Raw genomic sequence first — 13,690 nt, 5'->3', positions numbered from 1 at the left:
GGGCCAGTTGTGTTACAGAGTACAAACTCATTTTTTCTTTTAATGAGAATGGAGATCCTGTCCAAAATTTCAGTTCAGCCTGATCTATGCATAATATATTTTCACAGTAAAATTTGCCTGTCTCATGTCTTTCATCTAAATTTGTTATAAGGCATGTTGTGATGGATTCATTTATATTATGTCTCTGTCTCATGTATTTCATCTATACACATGGAGAATCATTTATGATAGATATTTGAAATCTACAAATTTGTGATGGATTCATTTTTGAAGAAATGTCTGTCATCTAGATTTTCACGCTAAAATTTGTCTGTCTCATGTCTTTCATCTAAATTTGTTATAATAAAATGAATCCATCACAAATAAATTAGTTAGTGAGATATAAAATTTGTCTGTCTCACTTTTCACGCTAAAATTTGTCTGTCTCATGTCTTTCATCTGTATACACAAACTGAATCCATCATCCACATCAAACCAGTTTCAAAGCTCGTACTTGATTTTCTTTGCCAAATTCGAAGCCTGTGTAGGAGGAATAGAAACTTTCCCCTTTCAAGATCATAGCCCTGTGAAATAAAAACACAATATCAGGAGGATTTCCCTCTTCAAGATCGTCCCCCTGTTAATCACCTTAGACATACATTGCTTTCAGTTTATCATGTAGTAACTAAATTAGTAAATTCGTAAACTTTTCTGAAATCTCCACTCTGAAGCTTTTTTCAAATCTCCAGGTTGATTGGTACAAGAATTACAGTTGGTGGGTACTGTTGGAGTTAGATATGTTAGAAACCAATCTATAAAAAATAAAAACACTAAATATACATGTGACCGAACAAATGAAATCAACATCAGTTGATGGGTGTTAGACTGGATTGGAGGTAGATATATTGGAGCTGCAATTGTAGACACGGTTCCGAGATAGGGGAGAGAGAGAGAGGGGGGGGGGGGAAGGAGGGAGGGAGGGAGTTTAATTACTTATTAACCAGTAGGAGATATTATTTTTAAGAACAAAACAAATACTTTTCGTCCAAAAGAAAAGGTGTTAATTGCTATTGTACTCCCTCACAAAATGTAGTGGAAGTATTATAAGAAACCCATGTATATGTGTTTGTGTGTGTGTTTATAAAAATGCTGAATCTTGGAGAAAAGGTGCAATGAAGGCTACCCATGGTCATCCATAATGAAGGAGAAAAGGTCTGCAATGAAAGGAAGCAGAGACCCCACGATTGGGAGCTCTGTTACCAACTTGGAAGAACCAAAAATAGTCTATCAAATGTATATTGCTGTATTCAGTTACAAGCACTAATTTATAGAGCAACAAGAATTTAAAATAGGAAATACATTCATCCTAATAATCTTACAATATCAACATGGTTTACCACATGAAGAAAAAAACGAAAAAATGAATACAAATATTCCGTCTAAAAATTAGTATTCGCAATCACACTACTTCTAAGTGACATAATGGCAGGAAGCTAGCGGTGCAAGTGTTCTGTATGCAAGTGATTCCTTACATATTACTGCCTACAACTGTGTAATTTGAATTAAAAATCTCTTCATAACTATATTTGTATTACTGCTCACTTGATCATACAACTCTCTCTCTCTCTCTCTCTCTCTCTCTCTCTCTCTCTCTCTCTCTCTCTCTCTCTCTCTCTTCGTGCGCGTGACTAGTTCATAATGACTTATTTGTACCTTTGTTTTATTTATTTATTTATTCCAAAATCCCATATCTCATACTCATATCCTTATCTGGTACATTACCCAAATCTGGTTAATGTAGGCTGCCGGGTTTTCAATGGAACTGCTTGATATTGGGGTTATTTCAGTTTGAGTTGATGCTAATCTGTTTGATTCTTTGCTAGGCGCACACCAACCATGATATATGTTCGTGAATCTCATGTAGAGAAGATGGGTAAAGTTCAAGATGTATCTTATGAGATTTTAAATGTGCTCGAGTTTAATAGGTAACCATCCTCCTATGTGCGTGGTTTTGAGGTTTTAATATTTTCTTAAGTAACCATACTTATAATCTTTGTTCCCCTAATAGTACAAGGAAGCGTCAGTCTGTTGTTTGTCGTTATCCAGATGGAAGGCTTGTACTATACTGTAAGGTAATAATTTCTTGTGGGTTCTCCCTACAATTAAACAAGTTGCATGGGTTTTGTTAGAAATAATAATATAAAACCACTCACGTGGCCTTTAAGCTTTTGGTATAATTGATTACTTGACATAATATCATAGCCTCTATGACCAAGTGGTCTAGAGTTTGATCCTTGCCGCCCCCAATTCTTCTAATAAAAAATGAATTAAAGCACATGGTAGGTGGGTCCGTGCTTTCTCCACGCTTCAAGCCCAAACGGCTCGTGTGTGGGAGCGTGTTGGAAATAATAATATAAAACCATTCATGTGCCTTTACCCAACAGCTTAAGCTTTTGGGATAATTGGTTACTTGACATATTTGGCTAAGATGACAGCTTCAAAGGTTCTTGCTTTTCACAGGGTGCTGATAATGTAATCTACGAGAGACTAGCTGATGGTAGTAATGATATCAAGAAAATCACTAGGGAGCATCTAGAACAATTTGGATCCTCTGGACTACGTACATTATGCCTGGCCTACAGAGAATTGCATCCTGATGTTTATGAAAGCTGGAATGAGAAGTTTATCCAGGCCAAGTCTTCTCTACATGATCGTGAAAAGAAATTAGATGAGGTACAATTTATCATAGCGTGGGCCGTGGTAGCTCTCTATACAAATTTAGCATTAAATGATTTATCTTTTTGGAATAGCTTGTGTCAATAAGTAGCTAGGTTTTACGAGTAACTATTGTTTTGGTGATGATATAAATTAAAGCAAACAAAGATGTAGGTAAATGGTTGACTTTATTGGGAGAAATATCAATATATTTCTCCAATGGGCAGGACACATGATGTATATCAAACAATCTCACTAGTTGTTGTAGCTTAGCAAGGATAGGATAACCATCTATGGATGGTGACTGGTGAGAGGAAAATCCTCCAGAGAGATTACATGAGGAGAACCTCGGAACTGGTAAGATCTTTTGCCCCGTAAGCCAGTTATGGCACCCTTTTCTGAAGGTGTGCACTAGCAAGCATAGGAAACATCAAGAGTAACTGCTGGATGGTAGTTATTTGTAGAAAAAAATGATGACAAGCAGTTCTTTTAGGAAATAGTTGTGATGCAATCTTGTCCCTGATCAAGTCAAGGTTAGGTCCAGATTTACTGCAAAGATACTAATATGAATAATTTGATTCTTATTGATGCCTTTAGATACAATACAGGTGGCAGAACTCATAGAAAAAGATCTCGTTTTAATTGGTAGCACTGCAATAGAAGACAAGCTTCAAGAAGGAGTGCCTGCTTGCATTGAAACTCTTCAAAGAGCTGGTATTAAAATTTGGGTTCTAACAGGGGACAAGGTTGAAACAGCAATTAACATAGCCTATGGTGAGTTTGTTTTGAATTATAGCTGTTTTTTTTATATTCTGATCTTTTTTAACCTAATAGTTTAATTACTATTTATATCTTGTTTCCACCCTCGTACTACAGCATGCAATTTAATAAACAATGAGATGAAGCAATTTGTTATCAGTTCAGAAACTGATGCAATTAGAGAAGTTGAAGACAGGGTAAGCTTCACCTTTTTCCTTCCATGTTTTACTCTTATGTTTCGAGCGATAATAGTTACATCATTTTGAAATTTCTTTAGGGTGACCAAGTGGAGATTGCACGATTTATTAAGGAAGAAGTGAAAAAAGAACTGAAAAGGTGCCTTGAGGAAGCACAGAGCTATTTTCACTCCTTATCTGGACCAAAACTGGCACTTGTAATTGATGGAAAGTGTCTAATGTATGCATTGGATCCAAGTTTAAGAGTGATGCTGCTGAATTTTAGTTTGAATTGTCATGCTGTTGTTTGCTGCCGAGTTTCTCCTTTACAGAAAGCGCAGGTAAAACTCAGTTTCAGTGACATGCTATTGACTTATTTTTGTGTAGACTTGTTCTTTGTTGGAAATATAATTTAAAACCATTCATGTGGCCTTTAATTAACAGCTTAAGCTTTTGGGATAATTGGTTGTTTGACATGGTATCAGAGCCTCTATGACCAAGCGGTCTAGAGTTCGATCCTTGCTGCCCCCAATTCTTCTAATAAAAAGAAGTTTAATTTCAGCACATTGTAGATTGGGCTGTGCATTGTCCACACTTTTAGCCCAAGTGGACTCTTGTGTGAGGGGGGGACATGTTGGAAATATAATATAAAACCATACATGTGGCCTTTACCTAACAACTTATACTTTTCGGATAATTGGTTGTTTTGCATTCTTCATGTATATCTTTAGAGTTTATGTTTCAAGAAATCTCTTGATTCAATTTATGGTCTGATTAGTTTGGGTGCGTAGTGGAATTTGGTGCTATTTGGCTTATGAAATTTTTCCTATATCCATTCACTTATCACTGTGCTTACTTACAGGTCACAAGTATGGTTAAGAAAGGTGCAAAAAAAATAACTCTTAGTATTGGTGATGGAGCCAATGATGTAAGCATGATTCAAGCAGCTCATGTTGGTGTTGGCATAAGTGGAATGGAGGGAATGCAAGCTGTGATGGCTAGTGATTTTGCCATTGCACAGTTCCGTTACCTTGCAGATTTGCTTCTTGTTCATGGCCGGTGGTCATATCTGCGAATATGCAAGGTTTCATGATTATGCAAACTATTCAGTATTTTCACTTGAGTAGCTTTTTATTTGTTGACACTTGAAAATTGGTTATGGCAGGTGGTGATATACTTCTTTTACAAGAATCTCACATTTACTCTTACTCAGTTTTGGTTTACTTTTCAAACTGGGTTCTCTGGTCAAAGATTTTATGATGATTGGTTTCAGTCATTATATAATGTTATTTTCACGGCACTTCCTGTGATCATTGTTGGACTATTTGACAAGGTACCGTATCCTCTCCAACAACTTGAGATTGCATTTTCTTTTTGAAGGGACTATTTTATCTATGGGAATACGTTCTATTTGCTTGTATCCTTGACTTATGCTACACAGTTATAATACATTTTTCCTTTATGGATGGCATCCTTTGATTTGTTAGTTGTGCCTTTGCCAGGATGTCAGTGCATCTCTATCCAAGAAGTATCCTGAGCTATACATGGAGGGAATAAAAAATGTTTTCTTCAAATGGAAAGTTGTGGCTATATGGGCCTTTTTTTCTGTGTACCAGTCTCTCATATTCTACTATTATGTGAGTACGTCAAATTTAAGTGCGAAAAACTCAGCAGGAAAGATATTTGGACTCTGGGATGTCAGTACAATGGCCTTCACATGCGTCGTAGTAACCGTCAACTTGCGTCTACTTTTGATTTGTAATTCAATCACAAGATGGCACTATATTAGTGTTGGTGGAAGTATATTAGCTTGGTTTCTTTTTATTTTTATATATTCAGGGATTTCCACTCCTTATGATCGACAGGTGAATTCCGTCATTCTCTGTGTGGGTGTTGTGTGCTGAAAAATAAACTGACACTTCCCTTATGACTCCTAGAATACTGTTAATTTCTTTTTCATTTGTCTGCAGGAGAATATTTATTTTGTCATATATGTCTTGATGAGTACCCTCTATTTCTACCTCACACTGCTACTAGTTCCTGTTTCTGCACTTTTCTGTGACTTTGTTTACCAAGGGTAAGGTTCAGATTAATAATATAACTCTTGTATTATTTTAAACTATCTGTGATATTGATGGAGAAAATAGTATATGCTGATGTGCTGCATTAGTTGATTATAGAACCTAAAGATGAAGATACACAAATAACAAAATTGTCTTGGAAATTTTATGCTCACATTCACCTGAAACTGATTTTATTGAAATATTAAAGTTGAGTCATATTCTGGAGCGTAATACATGGTCTCTCATGGGCCTCAGCATGTATTGGTCATGTAACATTTTTATAAATCAACTGGTGAACATCCTGAATTTAAGCTAGAATCTTGCGTTATTTGCTTGTGTGGCTGCAACAGATAGCAGCTTTGTAGTTTCTAAAGTAGCTAATATTTCTCAACTACATTATATCATAGATTGGTGATCTCTGTATTTATTGCATCTGTTTACAGGGTTCAAAGATGGTTTTTCCCCTATGATTATCAGATTATTCAAGAAATTCATAGGCATGAGCTTGATAACACTGGCCGGGCACAACTGCTGGAGAGTCAGCTTACGCCAGCTGAGGCAAGGAGCTATGCTATATCTCAACTCCCTCGTGAGATATCAAAGCACACCGGGTTTGCTTTTGATTCACCTGGGTACGAGTCATTTTTCGCTGCACAGCTTGGAGTATATGCACCACCAAAGGCTTGGGACGTTGCAAGAAGAGCTAGCATGAAATCTCGGCCCAAGATTGGGCAACATAAGTAATTTGGAGTAGGATGTTTGTACATGACATTAGTGATTTGGTTTTCCATTTTGAGAGCCAGCCCTAGGAATTCTGTAAAATTAGAATGTGTCATTAAATTTTTGTGATTATTGTTTAGGATGTCTTGTCTTATATTTCTTTTGGGGGAAATAGAGCAGTTTTCCAGGATTTTCAGATGTACATTCCACGATAGTTGGTAATACAGCCATATTTCTGAAATGTGAGGTTTATTTTATTTTATTTCATTTTCAGTTGATCACAGGAGTTCAGTACTTTGCATTTGTATTGGATGAACTGAATAATTGGTATTGCGATGTCCGACTTTTGAAGTTTATGTACAGTATAGTGTTGAATCTTACGAGAACATTTTACTTTGTTGTTTTACCCTGGAAAAGGGATCAACTTTACTTTGGATACTAACGCTATGAGTGTTCATGATTGAGTTGATACTGGCTCTGGGTAAAATAGAATCTTAACCGGTTTGATTTGATTCAGTTATTTTAAAAAATTCGGCAAATTTGAACCAACTGATTCGATTAAAATCGGGTTGGTTTAGTTTAAAACTTCACAAATGAAGTTCTTATAAAATTTTGATACTCCATACGCTATCGTTATTCTGAATAAGAATTTGAATGTTATTTTATTATCCAACTAGTATTTTTACCCGTGCGATGCATGAGGGATCCGTTCATATTTGTTTATTGCACACATGATTTTTTTTTAAATCTATATAATTTTTTACGTATATGAAGAGAATAAAATTAATTTTACATATAAAAAACATAAATTTTAAGTGACAATGATTTTATAATGATGCCGCCCGGAGAGGGTTAACCATAGTTGGAAGGTCATGAGCGGTTGCGTCGTCTTGACTAAAAACCAATAGGGTAATCATTGCTCGGTAAAGAAAGTGGCCAAAGTTGGTACCTAAATTCCCGAGCAGCGTTATGAAGAAAAGTGGCTAATTATAGCCAATAGGCCCAACATTCACATGTATGAATGGGTGTCGTTTACATCTTTTGAGCAGAAGAATAACAACATTGTGAAAGTGGGGCATGCATTGCATCTTACATATTCTTATATGTTTACTTGATGTGTCTGATGTTTTGCAGGATTTGAGGTATGAGACATGAGTATTGATTGAATGTAAGGAGTTCGCATGATTTATGTCTTGATGATTTATATGGTTGTGTAGGCTCTACTTATTCTTTGGCTCATCCTTGCACCCTTGTTTTTAGACATTGACAGGTAGAAGAGCGATGGCGAATTATCCCATGGAGAGTATACTTGCTGACTTTATCACTCATGAGGGCTTGATGATTGACCCAACCACTTGCATATGCACATAAGCCGGTTTGTTCTCTTTTTGGTATCGTCGTCCAGATTCTTCAGACCTTGGTTACCCTGTATCATTTCCTAGAGCTTTACTTTCTACATGACACCCCGTTATCTAGTACACCACTACTATGCTAATGCGGAACTCACAACTCCCCTACACCTCCTATTGATGTATTTGTAGCTGACCTCACCATAGAGCCAAAGATTTCAATGGATGTCCCAATGATTAGAGGTCCTCATCTTAGAATGCCAGTTCGGAAGGAAGTTCCCAAACCACGTAGGACCGGTGGTGATGCTCGAGTTTATTAGGCAAAGTTTAACCCATATGAGACTTTCGCGCGAGAGGTCCTTGTGACCTGGGAGCGCACGCCTAGTGAGATAGAGGAGGAATAGGCTTTATTGAGATAGAGAGAGAGTATTGACGACAACTTGAATGTAGTGACGGGGCTTATGACTTCTGTTTTATGTTTGACTTTCCTAATCGTGTTTTATGACTTTGCTTCTAACTCAGGTGGGGATGACCGTATCAGTTGATGACTATGTGATTTAGGAAGTGATACTGTAAGACCTGGATATTCAAAAATCATATAATTATAAATTTCAGACTTATTCCTGAGTTTCAATGTTGGCGTAAGGGTGTTTGTAAGAATTGTGTTATAGCTTGCAAGCAAGACGATGTAAGAACCTTATATATCTATACATACAAAGTTTTTAGCCACTTCAAATGCCAAGTCTGAATCATATTCACAACCTGATCACAATTTGGATTATTCAAAAGGCGATTTCTCGCCGTAAAAATACTAATTAGGCTCTGATTCTTAATCGGAGCGGGAATAAGACTCAGTGGGGTTTTGATTGTGAATGTATGCTCGATTCTGGAACTTTTGACAAATATTGATAGGGTTTAGCTTTAGAAACACGATGAAGGTTTTTCTCGTCAACTAAAAATGCCCAAAGATGACTTCCGGGCACGATCCGGAAAGTTCAGGACCCCGGTTTGAGAATCCGGGAATCACCAAACGATTCCAATTAAGAAAACAAATGCATTTATAAAATAAAAAATTCCTCCGCTAGGGAAAAATTTCGGGTAAAAAACGTATTGATCGGTCTTGGAGCAGGTTGCTCCAAGATATTTGTGGGCTCTAAAGTTATTTCCATCGGAAGAGGGACCCACATGGAGATATGTCAACCTCTTGTGGAGGGACACATGTCCAAGACATGTGGGTAAGAAGGCTCCATGCTTCTTTACTATTCAACCATTTTCTGTTAAAGGTTTTGGAGACGGTTGAAGACTTCACTCTCTCTTCATCTTCATTCCTTTTCTGTTGAAGTTTTTGAGATCTAAGGTGAGTTTTGGCCCCAAGCTTTGAGTTGATGGGCTTGAAAGTATATTTTGATGGTTTATTTACCTTTGAAAGCTTAGATCTATATTGTTTTGTTGGTTTGTGCATGAAAAGAGGTTTTGAGTGAGAGTAAACCTTGCTTAGATCCATCTTGTGATATAATATATTTTTGATTTGGTTGAAGATTTGGTTTGAAAAGTGATTTTGAAATGAGCTTTTGCCATGGTTGCTTTTGTTGAAGTTCTTCTTGGCATTTTACTCTTTCTGACCATCCAGTTTGTTTTTTGAAAAGTTGAAGTTTTGGAAAACAACTTTTCTAGGAGTGATTTTGGGTGGAACCAAGTGTTGCCTTTCTAAGTAGTTTTGCTAGATCTAGCTCTTTGATAAGTGTTTTGGAAGAAAAAATAAACTTTGCAAATAATGACCATTTGGCCGAGATTTGTTGTTGTAGTTACCGTGAAGAAAAGTGATTTTGGGTTTGTTTGGCCTGAGCTATATTGTAGCTCTTTCAATTATCGGAAGTTTCCCTCCGGTTTCAGGTCATTCCGAGTCCTGTAGCTCGAGATATGGACTTTTGGCAAGCGACGGTCCGGCTGCCAGTAAGCCCGATCTGCTGCTATTCCTGGATTTTTCATGAATTTTTTACTTTGAATTTCTAAGTGAATATTTACAGGGATTTACAAAACATGTAGATGATCACATGATAAAAATATTAGATTTTAAAAATATTAGATTTTCTGAGTGTATTTGATGTATTTAAAAATTCACCAAAGTTGTTGTGCACTTGATGATCGTTTTAACAAAATCTGTCCTTTGAGTGCAAAGGTTGTTTTTGGAAAGAGATGGGAAAACCTTGAGTTTGGAGAAGTCTAAAGTTTTGTTACACGATTGTAGAGAATTAAGATTTGAATCCTTTGAAGTTCGATGACCTTGTTGTGGTTAAGTGATTAATCGGGGATGAGAACTTAATTTCTTGAAGATTGAATATGGAAAGTGAATATTTGAATATCTTTTGTTTGTGTTGAAGTCTTGGTGTAGAATCTTCGGCGTGTGACTTAAGAGAATCTAGAAGTTACCATTTATTGTTTCAGGTGTTGACTTTGACCGTCCATGATAATAGTACATGAGTATGGAAGTCGACGATTATGGAATGGTACCTATATTTGTGAGGCCATTAATTAGTTGATCCACATGATTACTCAAAGTAAAGATAGACTAAGTCAATAGATTCAATGTTAGAGAATCTTAATAATCCTTTTCAACGGTGTGGAACCATAGGATTGATGTGTTGCTTGCTATTTGAACATTGGATCTAGACTTGATGAGCTATTACTAGTTAGACCCTAGATGGATAGGCGATGATCAAACTATGACTTTGGATAGTTCTTGGTTGATGACGATTAGTGAATTGATCTATGAGATGAAAGATTGTAGAATTAGAATTGGAATTGTTTTAACTTGTGTTTGCATGGTTAATCGAGTCAATTTCCTGAAGTCATAGTTGCATACTTTGAGTTAGTGGGTTAACTCAGTTAGTGATTGCGTTAAATGTACTTGTGAAGCATACGAAGAAATGAAGCACTTTTCATCGGAGCTACATAATGGAAGGTAGCAAGCCGACACAGAAAACAAATATGTGATCGGGTCGGAGTAGCAGCTTAGGAAGGAAAACGCCTAAGGTAAGGGCAACTTTACCATTACTAGCTATATGCTAAATACTGAAGTGTCGATGATTGCTTGTGATGATGATATGAAATGATAATGACACATGCTTGATTGAATTGTTGATGTTGTTGAAGAATGCTATTAAGATGTTTATTGATATTGATGATTGATTAGTTGAATAATATGCATGTATATTGCTTGTCATATTTGTTCAATTATGATGAGAATTGATTATTCTATCGAAAGTGTTTAGGAGTGTTAGCAAGTAGGATCTGACATGAGGTCTGAGCTACTGTTGCTATTGAGGATCGAGACTTTCTGAGAAAGATTACCTTAGGGGGAAGGGAATCTTTTGAAAATCTTAGATTTTGGAAAATGCTTAATTGCACATTTACTCCCTCATTTTTCACCATTGTGCAATTTGTCTCCCTCATGTTTAAAACAAGCGATTTTGGTCCCTCAAGTTTTAATTTGTGAAAATTGAATCACTCCGTCAATTTACGGTCCAATTTCATACGGAATTCGCTGATGTGTTGTCTACTAATAACGTGGTTCTGACAGAATAAAACAAAATATTAAATAAATAAAACAAATAGTATAAGAAACTAAATGATTAATCCCTAATTAAATCTGGGTTCATCTCAACTCCTCTCCTCATCCTTCGTCGTTCATCTCCATCTTATCTCCTCTCCCCATCGTTCATCTTCAGCTCTTCCTCCTCTGTTACACTTTCTTCTTCTTACAACCAAGAGATTCAACCCATATCTTAAAATCCCAACTTTCAACCACCACCTAGCCCTATCCTCACCCAGACCATCAGATCCGCCCCTAGCATCCATAGTAAAGAACCTATAATTAGAGAGGAAAAGAGGGAGATAATTGGGATTTATGGGTCAGAGAGAAAAAGTAGAAGGTTCCCTCTTCAAGCTAAACCCCAAACTTTACCACTGCTGGATCTTCACAAACCGAAATCGATACCCATTGACCTCTGCTCCTCCACCATGAATCAGGTCCACTAATTCACAGTCTCGAGGTTGTTCTTGAGGCTTTAGGGTACTTGGGTTCGAGTGCCCCAATTGCTAACACACTCATTGCAGAAAGGTTCATGGGGAGGGTGATGGAGTTGTTGAGCGGTGGTCTTTTGGCTGTGAGAATTGCATGGCAGATCTGTTGAAAAGAAGAGAAAGGAGATGAGGGAGTGTGGGTTTCGTTTGGGTTTCTCCTGGCAAACTGGTATTGTTCCTTTTGAATTTCTCCTTTTCTGTAACATCCCGACTTTCGGGTGCCACAATAGTAACCTGTCCACAAACTATATGCGAAAAGTGCAAGTAATTTTTTCTTTTTCTTTTCCTTTTTAAAACAAAGCACGCAATACCTGCATGACATAACATAATATATAACCAACCCTCACAGTGCTAAAGTAAGCCCGAAGGTGTTGGGAAATCTGCAAGTGTACGGAATTCACTCGGTTTTATATATCGAACCACAGGGATTGTGAGTGAAAGCTCAGTTTAAGCCTTGAGTTTGAAAGATTTGTTTTATTGAGAAAATGATACATCGAAGTAGTAATAAGGAAAACGTAAACATAAATTCAGAAAGGAAACAAAGATTGAATTACTCTGGGTTCTTGCTCAACTAATCAATTTTAAGCACATCATCCTATGCACATGGACTTATGAATTCCTCTTTGATGTTATAGCCTAGGCAACTACCTATCGATGTCTCGCATAGATAATTCTTTCAAACCAAAAGATAAGCCCAATTCCTTGTATACTTAAACATTTGTTTGAAGCATAAAGCATTCAATGTTCAGGCCAACAAACCCTAACCCTTCTTCAATTCCTAGTAGCAAGCATAGAAGGGGTAATCCCAAATCAGTTCCCTAATCTAAAACAAACTTCCATTCTGATTATAGAAAAGCATAAAGCAAGCATGCATTCAAGCTTAGATTGAAATTCAGAAAATGGGACTCAAGGAAAGAATAAGAGCATGTGGGAAAGAACTTAAGATTATAACTCAAATATGAAAAGTTTTACAAAGAACACCAAAGGAATAGAAGAGAGATTAGCCAAGCAAGCCATGCTTGGGCTTGCTTGGCTAAGAACCTGGATTACAAGATTGGAAGCCCTCTCTCACTCTCCTAGAAGCTCCTCTCCCTCTAAACTTATGTAAAGTATGGAATGATTACAAAAGATATGAAACAAAACAACTAAAAACCTATTTATAGGAAAATTGGGCAAGTTTCTGCTGTGTCGGGCACTCAGGCACCCTTTAAGCATGCTCAGGCGCTCCCTGAGCATGCTCAGGCGCCAATTCAATTAAGAAAACAGAAACTTCAGCTTCAATTGATGCTCAGGCGCCCATCAAGCATGCTCAGGCGCCCAACACACACTGGAAAGCCTCTTGATCTTCTTCTTAACTCCTCTTTAAGCCTCCCTTCAATTCTCCAAGCCTTTTGACCTTCTTATTTCATCAATTTCAGACCTGGTTGCTTGGGAACAAAGCTTGGGAAAATATCAAGGAACTCAAGAGTCTATTAGCACAATGGACCCTCAATTCAAGTAGAAAAGTCATGCAACTCCTAAACCTACTTAAAATGCAAGAAAGGTCCCTATAAAACTACAAAATTACCAAAACAAAGTAAAAATACAATGAAAATACAATTAAAGGTAAAAATGCATGAGAATGCATGGAACACTACATGAGACACAAGAAAAAGACTCAAAACTTACAACGAAAAGACCTTAAAAACAAGACAAAATCCCGGTCATCAGAAGGCAAAAGGTACAAGTTCAATAACCAAGGTGAAGTGAAACAAGTGCAGTTATAAATACAAGGTATGTGTGAGAGAGTCAGCCCAAAATGGCCTCCTCCAAACCTCCTAACGTCCGACTACTCCCTGTGATTCCC

General features: G+C 37.0%; 1 protein-coding gene across 1 annotated transcript in view; it reads left to right on the top strand.

Annotated features, from left to right (window-relative positions):
- LOC130711947 (phospholipid-transporting ATPase 3-like) overlaps positions 1-6,693 on the top strand; it is a 31,129-nt gene extending 24,436 nt beyond the window's left edge. Inside the window, exons 17-27 of the mRNA XM_057561740.1 lie at positions 1,863-1,964; positions 2,048-2,111; positions 2,500-2,712; positions 3,303-3,468; positions 3,571-3,650; positions 3,731-3,970; positions 4,492-4,713; positions 4,795-4,962; positions 5,132-5,494; positions 5,600-5,706; positions 6,136-6,693. Of these exons, the coding sequence (XP_057417723.1) occupies positions 1,863-1,964; positions 2,048-2,111; positions 2,500-2,712; positions 3,303-3,468; positions 3,571-3,650; positions 3,731-3,970; positions 4,492-4,713; positions 4,795-4,962; positions 5,132-5,494; positions 5,600-5,706; positions 6,136-6,436 (2,026 nt within the window). The 3' untranslated portion in view covers positions 6,437-6,693. The remainder of the gene's footprint in view (positions 1-1,862; positions 1,965-2,047; positions 2,112-2,499; positions 2,713-3,302; positions 3,469-3,570; positions 3,651-3,730; positions 3,971-4,491; positions 4,714-4,794; positions 4,963-5,131; positions 5,495-5,599; positions 5,707-6,135) is intronic.
- Positions 6,694-13,690: the final 6,997 nt, after the last annotated feature.

This window comes from Lotus japonicus, chromosome 4, assembly GCF_012489685.1.
Source record: "Lotus japonicus ecotype B-129 chromosome 4, LjGifu_v1.2".
Lineage (NCBI taxonomy): Eukaryota > Viridiplantae > Streptophyta > Magnoliopsida > Fabales > Fabaceae > Lotus > Lotus japonicus.
The sequence above is the reverse complement of the archived record's forward strand: the minus strand, read 5'-3'. Positions and strand labels throughout refer to the sequence as shown.